This window comes from Camelus ferus, chromosome 35 (genome assembly GCF_009834535.1).
Source record: "Camelus ferus isolate YT-003-E chromosome 35, BCGSAC_Cfer_1.0, whole genome shotgun sequence".
Lineage (NCBI taxonomy): Eukaryota > Metazoa > Chordata > Mammalia > Artiodactyla > Camelidae > Camelus > Camelus ferus.
In genome coordinates this window covers 9,428,303-9,444,894 of record NC_045730.1, presented here as the reverse complement: position 1 = coordinate 9,444,894, position 16,592 = coordinate 9,428,303, and the positions used below count along the sequence as shown (strand labels likewise).

The 16,592-nt window shown below is 42.7% G+C and overlaps 1 protein-coding gene across 3 annotated transcripts in view; it reads left to right on the top strand.

Annotated features, from left to right (window-relative positions):
* The window catches only part of NEBL (nebulette), a 310,537-nt gene extending 305,121 nt beyond the window's left edge, over nt 1–5,416 (top strand). For all 3 annotated transcript variants that reach the window (XM_032473683.1, XM_032473684.1, XM_006195285.3), the window contains one exon: nt 8–5,416. In XM_032473683.1, coding sequence (XP_032329574.1) covers nt 8–184 — 177 coding nt within the window. In that variant the 3' untranslated portion in view covers nt 185–5,416. The remainder of the gene's footprint in view (nt 1–7) is intronic.
* The last annotated feature ends 11,176 nt before the right edge of the window (nt 5,417–16,592 follow it).

The window sequence follows — 16,592 nt, the reverse complement described above, 5'->3', positions numbered from 1 at the left end:
TTCCCAGAGGACCTACCGAGCCATGTACGATTACAGTGCCCAGGATGAAGATGAAGTGTCCTTCAGGGACGGCGACTACATTGTCAACGTGCAGCCCATCGACGCCGGCTGGATGTACGGCACGGTGCAGAGAACTGGGAAAACGGGAATGCTTCCAGCGAATTACATCGAGTTTGTTAATTAATCCTTTCTCCTTGCCCTTTGAGCTTTCTTCTAATGTATACTAAGCCTAATCTTTTTAAAAGATAGCAGATACTTTTAAGACAACTTGGCAGTTATTTTACTAATAGTCTATCCTTCCTTTGACAATTAGACACACAGGTACCAGGAAGAAGGAATGACTTCTGGGCTGAAAACAGCAGCATTTTCGGTAATTCGTACAAACGAAATAATTAGGTCTGGAGACCTGGTGCTGCTAATTGTGTTAATGGTTTCTTTGATTGGCTATTGAACCCTTCTGGGAAAATGTATTTTTGTAGACTTTAATAGAGATGTCGATTGTCCCTTAAATGTAACAAGTATATGAAACTTCTTAGCTGTCACTTTGGAATCACCAGAAGCCAATTCTCTTAATTCAATAACACAGCCAATAATTTAAAAACCATTTTGCTTTTGAGTCATGAGGCAATTTCCAATTCAAGTGAAAATTGCCAAATGTAATAAATGTCAGTGGTGGCAGAATGACAGTTTGGTTAAAATTATATGGCCTTGTGGCCTTAGGGATCTAGAAACTTCTACCGAACAAAGAAATTTCCTCATTCCCTGGGCCGACTTGGGTCTACTTATTTCTCATTTGTACCGAGGCATATCCTGCTTTCCACTTATGTTCTGTGAACCCAAGTATATATGCTTGGCTCCAAAGAATGTCAGGACCAAATACCTTCACAGCTACTCTGCAAAGGGCAAATTTTAAGGTCATCTCTGTTATTTCCCTGATACTAATAGCTTTTACCCTGTTGCATGTCCCGTAGGTTCAAGCTTCTGTAACATAGGCAGCCGCACTGCCCATTTCTGTTATTAAAACAAAAAGCGTGGCTGATATCTAAAAGCCGTCTCCTCTAGCTGCCAGCTCATCAGAAAAACATAACTTGAAAAGTTGCTTGAGATTCCCCTGCTGCATTGCACTCTAGTTTTGAGGGATTTACACCTTAGGAAATAGATGTATACTCTAGCAAATAAGTGATTTAGACATTTATTGAACACCTTTCATTAACTTAATGCCACTGTTGATCTAAAAGCAAAGAAAACTTCATAGGAGCCAGTGACAAAGTCGAATTACGAAATGTGCTGGAGGAAACCAGTGAACAAAAAATTATCAGCTCCACGCAGAGAGACAGAGGATCTGGTTTCTTCTAGTGGAAAATGGTATTCAGATTCTGGACTGGAAATCTAGCCACCGAAACTGGTTAACGAAAAGACTTCCTTTCCACTTTCTGGTTTTTATTTTCTAAATCACATTCAAGAGATGAGGTAGAAAGGACACCAGAGATCTGAGGTACAGGCCCACCTACCTGTTCATTAGAAAAAAATTGTTGTCACATTTTCATTTTCAAATGAGTGACTTTGCAGGCTCTTGTTGGATTCACAGCCATGACCGTCATGTCATGAAGTTTTACCTGGAGTCCCCAGTCAAGATCGCTGGAGAGATGAACATTAGTCAGCAACTCTGTGTTTTTCTGATTGTGCCATTTATTGGGACTTGCAACAGGGTAGCCCTCATATATGGTCTGACTCTATAGTTGTGATGAAACTGAAAAAAGCAGAGTTACAAAAATGTAATCAAATGCCTGGGTCCTGGGGATATCTGCCTTATGTGATATGTTCAAAGAAGTTAACAAAATATCCCTTAAAATACCTTTTATGGAAACGTGTATTAGTCCAAAGGCAAACATTAATTTATTTATACCTTTGAAAAGTAAGCGGATACTTTTGAAAACCTGTAGTCTTATTTATCAGGCTGAAAGAGTAATTAAATAAGCTTTATTACACTCAAGCTGCATCAGCATGACACTGACATAAAGTGGAAAAGAGAAAAATTCAGGCAAATAACTAGAGATTTTTTTTTTTGAGGGGATTTTACAGATGACCACATAACCAGTTTGGCTGATTTGGCTGATTTTCTATGATTGAAATGGCCAGTTGTGATTTAATTGACTGAACCCCATATCTGTTTTGTTGTCTTATGCACAAACGTACAAAGACAAGTGGAACTTGCAATATTCTTGCAAAAATTTCTGTGCATTAAAACTGAGGGCAGTAAGCTTGCTTAGTTTTATTATACCATTAAGTAAATATTTATGATTCACCCAGACAGATCACTTTTTTGGTGATTATAAAAAAGAGTAGTTTTTGATTAAATTTGCACACTAAATGTCAGACGGGTACAATTTTTGATAAATAGCACATTTATAGGAAGCTCAAAGGAGACTGACTTGAAATGATGATTATTTATCGGGGAAGTTACCATAAAGGAGCAGGATGTTTCATTGTTTTTCTCATTTGCTGATTTCAAAATCGGATTCACTGAATGTAAAAATCAATATAAAAGTCAATACTTATTTGGGGAATAATTCTAACATTTTCTGCTTCACACAGTGCATAGCCAGATGTTTCTGCTTCAAGCGTTAAGGAATTAAGATTTTATCAGGATTTAACTAGAGGGTAGTTAATTTATAAAGACTGAGGGAGAACGAGATGTCACATGTCCCTGATGCTATAACTTGACAGTCATCACTGTTACTAAGGCCTGTCGGGATATTAAGCATTTCAGTGGAAATATAGGAAAAAATATATGTAGAACCAAAGTGCTATTTTTACAACATCATTTTCAAACCTACATTCCTGAATAGCTTTCCCCCTTTCCACACACCCCTTCACACCTTCGATTTGGCAACAGATGCTTCATACATGACACTAATAGCTCAAGATGGGTTTAAAAATCAAGTCTTTTAAAAATCAGGTCAAAGAAGACTGTGCAAATGCCCCAGCACAGAGAGCATGCACAACTTTGATGTGTTCTCAAGCCTGATAAATAAAGCACAAGGGCAGATTGACATGCTTTGAACAGGTTCCGAAAACAGAGCTGTACGTGGGTTACCTCTCTCTCTTGAGAGAGGATCAGAGCAACAGAATCTATTGCTCTGGGTGTAAGTTTTTGTAGTAAGTAACTTTACTAATTCTTGTTCTCGAGGAAAGCTTTCTATTTCTAACCTGTGGCAAGACGAATTCTTCACGTCTTCTTGTTGTCATTCACACCCCCGCAGTGTAGCCCACTCTGAGATCTCTGAGATATTTACCTGCTTGTCAGATCTCTGCGCGTCCCTGCATCTTCTCAGGCCTCCCCCCACGTCCAGAGACCGCACGGGAACTTGCAAGCACGATTTCCAGGAGCACATTGTGTGGATATGGGTGCGGTTAGACCGGCCTCTGTCTTGCCCCTGGGTTCATTGTTTGAGGATGATGGAGATGCAGTTTTGGCAGGTGTACCGCGGTCTTCCTTTCCTTTTCCTCTCCGTGTTGAGCTAGGCAGCACGCTGGCATTTGGGAAGCAGACGTTTAGAAAACAGACAGTGGAAGCTCAAGAGGTACATCTCTTTTTTCAGGTTTGTTTGTCCATCTCCAGTCGAATGTTTTTTGTGAAAAGCTAAAGACAATGTGTGTGATCCTTTAATAACACCCCCCTCTATATAGAGTGGATATAGTTTATACCAAAAGTATAATATAGAGATATAAAAACATCTAGGTGCCTTTTTGATCACGCTTGTTTATTTGCTATGGTCTTGGAAAGCAAACCGAGCAAGCAAGTTTCTGCCTGTTCTATGGTAATATTTTATTACAGGATTGATATTTTTATGGTGGGAAAGTGAGGTGCTCCTGACAGACATGAAAGGTGATAGCTGATTCTGTTTTCCCTCTAGAGGTTTAGAACTTGAGAAAATACTGACCTCTTCCATCTATTTCTGAAAGATTCTTTGTGGATTTATATATAGTTGAGACGCATAAACATTAACTTTAGGGTTGAGATTTAAAATACCTATGGTAAGGTAGAAGAATGATGCGAGGAGGCTGAATTCATTACACAAGATGAAATTCACTCCATAAATCCATTATACCTTAGGTCTTTGCTTCTGATAAGCTGACAGTGGCTGGAGTGTGGTTGTTTTGGGTAAGGCGGCATGGAAGTGAGAAAGCTTTAGTTAATAAGAAGTTCTATAAGCCAAGCTGAGAATGCTAAAATGAAAGTCTCTTTCGGAAGTATCCCATGCTCATTAAGGTTCTTTCCAGGCAACTGTCAACTAGTGATAATCAAAAAAATCACGGCCTTGTATGACGCTTCTGTAGCCATCATTCCACAATGCTTAGACTCCTGGAATCCACAGGCCTGGAAAGATCTCCTCAGCTGTCCATGTTACTCCAGTACATTCATGGGGGTTCTATGTGCTTTTTGTGTTTGACGTATGGTACCCAGTTTGCATAGTATACACTTCTTTGTAATCCGGTTGCTGTTAAGGATGCTTTACTTTAAAGGAAAAGAGAAAAGTGCACCGTAGTCCCGATTTTTCAGTGTCCACACGGTGAGTGGATGAGCATTTAGAAGCAGCACTGAGCGTGTTACAGGCCGTGTGTGGGACTGTTGACCTCTGACCTGTGATAAAAGTGCAAAATCGAGTCATTGTGCAGATTGGCTTCTGTTTGCTTCCAGACATGTTGAATTGCGGTTGGTGTTTAATTTTGCAAGGTCGTACTGACTTTGAGAGCATACAGTTTTATAGGAGACACTTCATGTTTTTAAAACGAAGGGGCTCACGGAAGGATACAATGTTATTAATATAATTTGGCTTTTGTTGTGCAAATTGTTAACACCAGCTATTAAAATATATTTTAGTAGAAATGCTTTAATTCATGTTTTTTTCCTCTACACTGTGAATCTTTAAGCCTTGGTGGACTAGAGCAACATCGTGCTGCCCAAAGGACTAACCTATGCAAACTAGTTCACATTTTAGTGGTTGTCACAGTAGTTGTGTAATGAGACATGGTTTCCCCCCATGTAATGTACAGCAGCGCTGAGGTAACACGTTAAGCCTAGCATCATGTATGTATAGTACAGTTCCTCACAAACCCTTCAAGGCTACCGTAATCTTCAGCATTACCACGCGTGTAAGAGCAGATCACTGATTTATCTATTAAAGCAACTGGAACGATGTCAGGACAAGAATGACAGATGGATGCATCAGCCCTGGCTTCCACGTGGTCACTGCAAGTGTTCTCCTGTGACAGAACCGTGTTCTCAGATGCACTCTCTCCAGGGTATTATTATTCTGTGTCTTCTCTCTGTATTTGTAAAACATTATAACGCTTTAATTTCCTATCTCTACACCTTCGGTTTGCTTAAATAAATGCAGGATATAACAAAATGGTTCCACTTCTTGGTTCTCACCTTGGTTTCTTGGAGCATGGGTCATTGATAATGCTCGGGGGATGGGTTTATCATGACAACTCACGTCGAATCGCCTCGAAGGTGTGTGCTGGCTTCAGTGTGCGTACATGGGCGAGTCCTCCAAAATTCGTCCTCCTCCCCCAATACACTTAGTTTTTAATAATAACAATATTATGCTTTGTCAAGCAGTCCCTCTCTGATTTTATATCAAAGTACTGCAATAATACATCATCGTAGTTCACGTCTTTCAAGATTACATTCCTCATATGTCCTCACTAGTACGGTTTTAATTTTCTCATATTTGTAAGATGAAAGAAACAGCTTGCAGCAGAGAATAGAAAGTGCACAAGCTGAGTGCATGAAACGGAGAGATGCTCTGACTTCCCAGCCAAGAATAGCTCATTTATCATCGAGCAAAATTGCTTTTCCTCCTAGTTTCCCCGTAGCTGGAAAAAGTGAGTTAGTCCCTTGTTTTTGCCCTGATATAAATCTATTGAGACTAGGATCTGAACTTTCTTGTATTATTTTGTACAAGTTCCTCTTTGATGCCCAACCCCTCTGAATTGTAAACTGATAAACTCTGCTGATGACACATTTAGTGTACTTGCTCTTAGAACAGACACTCTTCCTAATCTTGAATTTCCTTTTCTTCATATTCCAAAAGTATAAAGTGAATATTTCTATGATATTAATCATCTAACATACTGATATTTCAAATGACAAAACAGCTTATTTATTTATTTATTTGAAAAATTTGCTTTTTTTTTCCCCCTCTCTCCAAGATTTTTTTTTTCCCCATCACACTCATAAATTTTACTCTTTGGAACCAAGCCACATAGAAGTGAGTAACTTAGCAAGATTTTTTTTTTCCTGAACTAAAATAATTTAGGTTTCGAATATACCATGTGTATAATTTTATTAACTTAAAAACTCATGAAGTTAGTTTTGCAGGTAATTGAGACATCCAGGACCACCAGAAGTCTACCAAAATAACTTTTTATAAAAATACTCAGACCATAATAAATTGAAAAGTAGATAAAAGGAAAGTTTTGTTCCTTTCTTCATGTAATCTGCTTCTCCTACCCAGAGGGATTGAATAAGAGTTTTGTGATGGCAGAAACCTGGATATGGTCCAAGTGTGAACTTAAGCTACTTTCTGCAGTTCTAAGCAAAATCTCAGGCCTTTGTCCATTTATATTTGTGCTTGGGAGCAGCAGAGTTCTGATGAAAAATAGAATGAGAACATGGGTTTAAAGGGTGAAAAGTCAATATTAGAACAAAGGACCCAGTTACTGATTTTGTGTTTATACCATGGCATTTTGGTCTTAGTTTTGCTTTTTTGAAAGTGGCAAACATGAAAGAGAGGAGCAGACTGAAAAAGAGAAATGAGCAGATCTGAATGCCCGCCTGTTATTCCACTTGAAAAAATAAGGAACTTTTCTGCATCCCAAATTTAGAGATTAGATTGCTTTTGAAATGGTTCTTGAGCCAGACTAGCCCCACTTTGTGCAGAGGGTTGCTATCCAAGGCCATGGGGCCTCAGTAGCTTTCGATAATCTCACGTGATCTCACCACTCTGGTGACAGGCGACTGGATCAAGGTGATCGATCTGTAGGAGATCCCAGGAGCCCGTGAAGGAGCTGCAGGAGAACTTGACCCCACAGGCATGATGGTCACTGCGCCTGCAAATCTCCCCGAAGAGCCTGAGTTCACAGTATAGAGCAGTTGGCCAAATGGTTTTATTATTAGAAGCTGAAAGTCACAGAGAAAGAAGGGAGAAGTCAGGAGTAAGCGTCAGCTGGGAGCAAGCAGAGTGCCTGAGAAGGGAAAAGAGACTGAGGACAGATGGAATGAAAAGCAGCGTGGATGGCTGGTGCCAGCCCAGCCCCTGGAGATGCTCATTAGTGCTGGCCCCCAAGATTAGGGAGCCCTGACCCCTGGGGCCGCGGGGGCAGCCACACTCCATGTCAGAGGCTCAGGGCTTTGTCCTGGCCCCGCTGCCAGTATGAAGCCACCTTCTCTTATTTTGATAAGGAACAAATTTCATGAATGTTGGAAAGATTTGCACCCTGTCCCCTAAGTGAAACACCAAGTGGCCGATGTGATTGAAATGCCAGTTACATTTTTACAGTTGAAATGTTCCAGGGTTGTCTTAAATAATTTTCTTTTGTTTTCTTTTATTCTGCAGTTACATTATGCTTTACATATCCTATTGAAACTCTCTGTAGTTAGAAGTTGGTTCCCTGGGCCCTGTGAAGGGTATCAGCATTTAACAGCAAATGAATTTAACTTCAACCAGTGGACTTGTACAAAGAAGGGACTGGGCTTTTTAGAGGAGTGTTCTCATCAATTTCTAAAGCGAAGTTTTGTTTTGTTTTGGGGGGGGAGTAATTAGGTTTGTTTATTTATTTAATGGAGGTGCTGGAGGTTGAACCCAGGATTTGTGCACGCGGGGCATGTGCTCTGCCGCTCAGCCGTGTCCTCCCCCTTCGATTTCTAAATGTTTGGCAAAGAACAAGGAAATGACCGGGCCACGTTAGAGTGACATAGACACGGGTGTTCCAGGGACAAAAGCTGAATTGTTTTTCAGAGCTTTCAGAAATATCCAGTTCTTCCAAGTTCCCTCAGTGGTAGGTCTTGATTAAGGTGGATGGAGCAGTAGCTGTAACTTTCCCTCAACATACGTTTATTCAGCATTTGCGTGATTCAAGGAACAGGACACAGGACTTTCCTCCTAACGTTTACATACTGTGCAGTGAGGGGCGACTCACACAACCAAGAATGTACGTTCACGCACCTGTGTGGCCTTACACAATTAAATGCGTACTTGCAGTTAGAGGGGCGCTGTGGAAGGGGGAAGCCTCGTGCTCCCCCAGGTCCTGTGGCTGCGAAGCGGTGACCTGTGGCTCGAGGGAGGGTGTGGAAGACTTCTTGGAGGACCTGCTGTTTGAGCTGAAGACTGCAAAGCTGAAAGATGCCCGGAGAGCTGTCTCGGTCCCTCTAAGCATCAGACGTGTGGGGAAATTTAGTCACTAACAGCTGGTACTAGAAATACTTCAGTCTTCTGCCCAATTTTAATTTAAGTAACAATGGCAGGTTTTCATAATTTTCATAACATTACATTTTCCTGAACGAAAGTCAGGTTATACACGTGTATGGGTTTGTGTGTACGATGTACCCTTTGATTATCCTAATTATGACTTATTCTGCTGGAAAAAAAAAAACTCAGCAGGTTGCAAAGAGTTAATTATACCAAAGTTTTACAGATGTGGAAGACTTCATTTCCTTCTTTTGATAATTGGTTATTACGTAGACTTTCCTGCATCCTTACTTCCTCCCTGATTATTTTTGGAAAGCGTGTGCTTCCTGGAGTTTATTGTCCTACAGTCTGCAGCAGAACCATTTATTAAAATGCTCTTATCTCCCGTTTTAGGTTTCATGGATTTGGAGTTGTCATTCCCATCTAGTACTTGATAGGAGTCAGATTTGCAACATTAACTGGGCAACACAGGGAAAAAATCACTTGCAAAGCAAAATAGTTGTTGGTAATTATTTATAATAAGTCCTTGCTCGGAGGGAAATCATAGCTTTGTTTATAGAATTCTGGCAAGAATGTTGAACATCTGCCTCCTTTAAAAGTCTGACAGTATGTTTGCATGTTTTATCTCGGGTACCCTTGCCCCAGTTAAATTAATGATTAGTAATATTTTGGATGCACTTAGCTCCCTTAATCAATACCTAGTGTAAGGCTTGTTGTAGCCACACTTTCCAATGTTTATAAACACTTCCTAGCTGCGTGTACATCTTTGTTTTAGAAAGAAATGCTTTGACTTTCAACCCGGTGCCACACAAAATGATTTCTGAACCTTTGCATCTCTGTGTTATGTTGCTTTTCTTCCCAAAAAGGTGGCTCTGATGATGATGATTTGTAACACATCATTTCTTTTGTTGACAAACCATGTTCCCACTGGCTTACATTAATTTTAGTGTAGCTGGGAGAAGAGGTACCTGAAAACTTGGAGACAAAGTTGTTTCGTGTGACCCACCCAATGGTCCAGGCGATGTGACTTCTCTCTGCCTGCAGCCACTCCCCAACAAGAAAAATGAGGGCCGGATACAGGACGGTTCATCCATCTTCTATGATTTAAATCCTAGAAAGGCGTGAGAGTCGGGGAGAGCATGGCTCCTATGATGATTTATTTTTCAAAGCAGGCAAATAAAAAATGTTTATGGTAGGAGAATGTAGTCATGTTGTGTTGGCTGTCAGTAGTATTAAAAGATTTCGTGTTTGAAGGACATTGAGATATGTTTCAGAACTTCAGACAGGGCTTCTGGTCTTGATACACCCCCTAATCATGACTGACACCCCAAAATGGTAGCCACGTAATGTAGTATCCTAAAGAATTTGGCAGAGTCAATTTAATTATATTTCTGGTCCAGGATCTACATTATGGTTGATTGGGGTGGAGGGGAGTCACCAGCCAAAGAAGCCCTAAGCCGAAGATGACCGAGTCAGGTGAGTGCGTGAGCCCTGGGAGCAGCGGCATCGCTGGCAGGAGAGAGCGGAAGGCGGGGGCAGATCTGAGGACCCGCCAGGTCCCATGTGGAGCAGGACCCAGAGTTTCAGCTTGCAGTGGAATTGGATCTTTCAAACTTATTCCCCGTCGGGAAGTAGATTGCGTCTCTGTCGGCCTCATTTATCTTTCCACGTCTTTGTGGTTTCGTGGTGTCCACAAAACAGTGCTGCACCCAGTTGTGTCGCTCAGCTCTTCTGGGGGAAAGGCAGACTGAGAAAGCACCTGGAAAATGCTGCAAATTGACTTTGTGTGAGTGCAAGTTGGGATCTGTTCCCTGACTTTAGGATTGTGTGATGCCCCAGCCTTTATGAGGATTTTTGTTTTCCATTTAAAGTCTGAGAAAGCTATGTTAACCTGAGAGGAGCAGAGTAGGCTCTGCGTTCTATTGAAGTTGGGTAGCCTCACGTTTCTGAGGTGGATGAATTTCAACGGGGAACGTGTGCCCTTCCATGCACATTGCCTGTGGACTCATAGATGTGCAGGGAGCAGAGACCTTGAGTCCAGCCCCCGCCTTGAGGAAGACATGGCTTGATTGTCTCATTTTATTGATGAGAAAACCAGGGCCTGAGAAAACTGGGGACTCTGCCATCATCCAATGGCCATGCTTTGAAGGATGGATAAAAGCCTGGCTCCTCTGTCTCCCATCACAGAGCCTCTCCCCTCACATACTGCTGCTCTGGGCGTCCGCTCAGTCCTAAAATGGGAGGAGGCGAGCAAGTGCTTATCTGAGGCTGCCCTGCTGGTTCCTTTAATGTCCCAGGAAGGGCTCTGCTGCACAGCTGTGAGCGCCAGGCGGTGTCCTGCTTTGATCACCCAGACACTGGCAAGGACACTTTGGAGCAACAGCAGAATTGATGGTGTCCAGACTCCCATATCACAGATTGCGAAGGCAGTATCTCATTTCCTTTAAGACTCTGCAACTGCAAATTAAGATAAAAGGAGAACAGGGTCTTCAGAGTGCTGATCTGAAGTCAGCACGCATTCTGTTCCCTGTCCAGCCCTTTCTTCTCCCGGGGAGACTTTGGGAGGAGAGTGAAGCTGCCATCTGGTCCAAACTCAAACCTCTTGTAGTTTGAGTGGTTAGAATGCATCAGGACTTCAAACCAGCTTGGTTTTTAAATGTCATTTCAACAAGCATTTTTAAAAACACACATGAGATGCCAGCACGGTTCAGATTTGGATACAGGAGAGAGATTCATGGCTCGTTGTGACAGATCACCTCCTTCCCAATGGTGTGCCCTCCTGCTTCCCCTTCCTTTCCTTTCCATTCTACTCCATCCCTTCTATTTCTTGTTTTTAAAAGAATGTATTGGTTCTCTACTTATAAAAGTAGTCCGTCCTCGCTGTAAAGCATGCAGAAGAGTAGAGAGAAAAAAATAACTCATGAGCCACTAGCAGAGATGATGGGGGTTGATGTGTATCCTTGCAGAGTATTTATTGATACATATGCACATATTTTTAACAATAATTGTCTTGTAAACAATTTTATGAACCTTTTTCCCAACTGACATTGTATAATGAAAATTTCTTTTATGGTTAAATAATTTTTGTGAAAGATTTCATCATATAGATAAATTATTTAACCTTCTTACTGGACATTTAGATTGTTTCCCTTTTAAAGTGATGCAGTGAGCATTTTCATATTATTTTTTCCATTGGGGAAATTTCCTCAAAATGGAATTGCTGGGGCAAAAGGATCATATAATTTGAAGGCTTTTTAATAAATATTGTTATGAACTAGTCACTCAGCAAAATTTACAGCTTAGATACCCGCTATCAGTAGATTGTTCCTCTTTTATGTCTTCCATTTCTGTAGCTGAACATTTTCTTCACATGCTTCTTGGATGTTTGCAGTCCACCCCACTCTCCCCCCACCCCCAACTTCCCGGACTTCCATGTAGTTGCCTGGAATATTCAGCACTGGGGCATGAATGTTTTGGGGTTTTTATTCCAATTTGGTATATATGTCCAGATTACCCTCCCAAAAGTGCCTTCTAATTTATCCTACTGTCAACTGTTTGTCTGTTCCATCAGACCCTTTCTGACATTGAATGCCATTGTTTATTTTAATTTTCTTGAGCATCCCTTTTAGTTACAGAAATGGCTTTATGTCTGGTGCGTTTTAATGCCATCATTTTTACATATGCAATTGCTGTGTGTTAAAACCTCACAGACGCTACCGAGCAGAGGCGGGGGTGGGAATTTGCAGGGGAGAAGCGAAAGGCTGTAGTGAAGATGGTGCCCATAAGTGTTGAAGACTGGTGAGCGAGGGGAAATAGAAACAGAAAATGCAGAGAAGGAATCGGACATAAAGAGGATGGATGACTAGGAAAAGAGTGTGGAATTGCATTAGTTTGCCAGGGCTGCCAGGACCGCAGATTCGGGGGCTTAAACAATAGGAATTTGTTTTCTCACTGTCCTGGAGGCTGGAAGTCCAAGATCCAGATCTGAGCAGGACTGGCTTCCTCTGAGGCTTCTCTGCTTGGCCCGCAATGGCCGTCTTCCTCCTGTGTCTCCACGTGGTCATCCCTCCGTATAGGCCTGGGTCCCAACTTCCTCTTCTGATGGGACACCAGTCTTGTTGGATCAGAACCCACCCTCCTCACCTCATTTTAATTTACTTACCTCTCTAAAGACCTTCTCTCCCAGAACAGTCACATTTGAGATACTGGGGGTTAGGTCTTCAGCATACAAGTTATGGGAGGACAAAGTTCAGCCCATAACAGGAATGAAAAAAATCAGTACTTGTGGCCAGCCGGGCACAATCAGGTGTTGCGTGAAAGGGACTGAGTTTAGAGAACTTTAAGAATGGAGGGACTGTCTGAGTGCCCAAGGAAGACACCTGAAAGATGGAGTAACTAGGCCCCAGAAAGGTGAGCGAGTTGGCCCAAAGTCACACTCAAGTTGGTTATGGAGCTGGGACGGAGCCCAGGACTTAGGACTTCGACTCTCCTGGTTTTCCTGTGGTGCCGCCCTGCCTCGGGAATCTGGGCCCTGCAGGGAGGCTGTGCTCACGGCTCCGACTCAAACCGTTGGCAGTGACCTCGAGACAAGCAGTCCACTGCTGCAGGCCCCAGATCACTGTTGCTAATTACACTGTCTAGAAGGATGATTGCCCACCTTGTCTCTCAGGTTGGAGTCAAGATCGCAGGATCGGTTTCATTTATGCCCTCCCTGGAAGGAGCCCTGCTGGGGGAGCGGGGCTTACGTGGAGATGTACTGCACCATGTAGTATGGAGGTGCAGCCTCCTCCCTGCCTCAAATCCCACATCCCTCACCCTTTCCCCACAGCCTCCCCGGATCCTCCCCTTCCCACCTCCATGCACACCTGCTTATCGTCACAGACTGTTGCACCTCAGCTTGTGTTTCCTTCACTACATCTTATTTCTGTCTCTTTGTTGTAAGTTCTCCCAGAAGCTTTCCCTCCCAGGAGGTTAGGGACGGAGACCACTCAGCTGGTTGGTCCCCGTGCATCACTCCTGGATCCCTTCTCTACCTGGTTATTGTGTGGGGCCACCACGTCAGTGCTGATTTGTACAGAAGGATAGCTCCCAATTTCCCCAAAACAATACGGCTTGCTTTCAATGTTTTATCTCCACTCTTTCTTAATATAGAAAAAAACAATATAGAGCTAGAAGCATCCAGCACTTAGTAAGGAAACATGGTGTCTTAATAAAGAAACAGAATGTCCACTTGTGTGGACACTGATGATACCTGGATGATGCACTTATCTTCATTGTCTGAGCTTCCTGTCACTTTAATCAGATTGCTTTCAGGATGCTGAATGGCTGGCTGACTGTGAACTCATGGAGATAGCTTATTACGGTGGAGAGGTAGCAAAGAAAAGAGCTGTCGTCTGGGTCGGCAGAGTTAGAATCTGAAGAATGACGCTACCTTTAGCTTCTTGGGAGGCGCTCCCTAACTCCTGTGCCTGGGTTTCTTTGTCTGTTCAATGGAGATAAGGTTTCCTTTTCAGGCACGTTCTATATATTTCATTTGTAAAGAACTTTGCACAGGACTTTGCTCATACTGGGTGCTCAGTAGCCAATTGTTACAAAAGAGAACTTACTTCCATTTCATCTTCTATGGGGCCATTGAGCGGCCAGTAGCAAAAGATTTGTGCAAATCCATGCACTCAATAAGAGCAGATTAAATATTAATGGAGCATGAATTAAGTATAATGAGACAATACAAATGCATGTAAAGACTTCTGGGTACTGGGTTAGGGGAAGACCTGGACAGAGTAATTATATTACTTTTTAAATATTTAGATGTTTATGCCAGTAAGTTCTGTTTAATTGATAGAGAGATCTGACATATTTTTACATATTGTGCTTTGTAAATTACCCTTTAGGATATTAATTTCACAAGTAGAAAAGTAGTGGTACATGGTGACCTTTCAAAATGCACAGCTAATTGAATCCTAGTATTTAAACCCTCCCTAATAGATTTAATTATATGAAGGAGACACAAGAGGGCAGCTGTGCACTGTTTCTGAATACCTTTTGCTGCAATAGATTAGACTGAAATTGAATATATGAATGATCAGAAAATTGTCTTTCCTAAGCTTCTTATTATATAGATGTAATAAAATTATTTTATTTAGAAATAAGTTAATTCTTTACACCACTTGATATACCTCCATATCAAATCCTTGTTGGCAAATAAAAGATGACAAGTAATGACACAGTCACCATCCTATTGATTATGCATAGTTACCATGTTGACATAGAACCTGCTGATGGTGTCTTGAAGAGCATGTGATTGATCTGAGGGTGAGGTGGGAGTGAGGGTGGAGGTGCTCGTAAGTCGGGGCACAGTCTGGTCCCCGCGGGAAGCCTATGTGTTGGAATGAAATGTGTCGTATGCATCAGAGCTGAGCAGTCCTCTGGGGTTGGACATGCATCTTGGACGTTGGCTGACTTCTGATAGCTTTCATTGTCATCCTTTGAACCCACTGCTGGTAATGTCCTGCATGGAATGTGGATTCTCTTACCAGAGCCATGGTGTGACCTCTGTGAGTGGGTCCCATCCCGGGTCGGGGATCAGACAGGTCCTGGGCACCAGGATAATGCACCCAAGCCAGCAGGTCCTGAGGATGCCTGGAATGTTCCAGGTCTGAATGACGTCCAGTTTAAGGGGCTTGGGCATTTGCGTGAGGACAATAGGAGAAAGGGCTGTGTCTCAGCATAGGGCAGGAACGGAGCTGCTTCGGATGCGGTTTTGGAAGGACATATCTGCTTTGTGAAAACGGGCGGCTGCAAAACTTACAGAGCTTTTCCCAAAGGGAACGTGGATCGATCATTCGTTGTTGCTTGTGTCACTGCAACAGGCATTTATTAATTTCCTACAAGCGGCCAGGTCCCGATCATGTGGGCGTAAAGAAGCCATACAAGTTCTCCTGACAAGAATCGGACTGACCATGGAAGAGGTGGGGTGGGGAATGGTTTAAGTACCTTAGTCATGGGACACAGTGTGGCACGGGGTCTGTTGTTTGTGCTGCAGTGTGTGCTGGCTTCAAAATTCCCGAGGGTACTCATGGACCCGGGGGAAGACAGCCGAGAGCCCAGGGCGCAGCGTGTGTGGCTTCACGGGGAGAAAGCACGGTGGAGCCCACGCTGGCAGCAAGGGCAGGGCAGGCCAGAAGGTGAAGGGACACACAGCCTCAAGAACTGGCTGTGGGGCCGTCACCCACAGACAAGAGGGTGGGGATGCGTGTCCTCAGGTCTTCATGCCAGGTCCAATTCAAGCGTCAGAGACAAGCCATAAATCCAGAAGGGTGAGCTGGATATTCAAAACGGGTAGGCTATTCACAGTGGGCATGGTGCATGGAGGTTTTCAATGCGAGGAAACAGGCTGCTGGAAAGCTCAGAAATGGAGAAATCAGGAAAAGCTTGCAGATCCGAGAGTAAACCCTGCCTCCTCGGCTGGGTGATGGTGTTGATCCCAAGTCAGGACACACTTTGCTTTCTGTGCTGGTTTAAGACAATTTTCCTGGTTAAGGACGAGAACACCCCCACAGCTCCTGGTTCTCTGGAGAGTCCCCGAATTCTAACAGAGTAGAGCAATCTATATAATAAAGAAACTGTGGCCCCAAATGACTGGAAATGGAGAGCGAGCCTTAATTCATGTCATCAATTCATGCCTTCAGGTGCAGCCAAGTTTCCTTCCAGGGTGTTGGAGGAATTCAAATATGTAATCAGGGAGTCACCACTGGTAATCTTTAAAAAAAAATCATATACAACAAGAGAAGAATCAGAACGTTAATAACAAGTCAATGTCGCAAGTTACAAAAAAAGGTGGGTCCCAGAAACTACAGGCTAATAACTTTGGGCAACATTTGGTCAAATTATAGAATGAATTTAAAGCAGATGTCTTATGAGCACTTTGAAAGGAATGTGTTGACTGCTAGGAGACATGGAGTCACCAGGAACAAATCATGCCAAACTAACCTCATGTTTTGTGAAAGCATTTTACTGAGCTGGGGCATCAGGGGACTAACACAGGTCTAGTGTTTCTCGGTCTTAGGAAGATGTTTGCAAAATTGGTCAAGATATCACTATGGGTAATACAGCAAA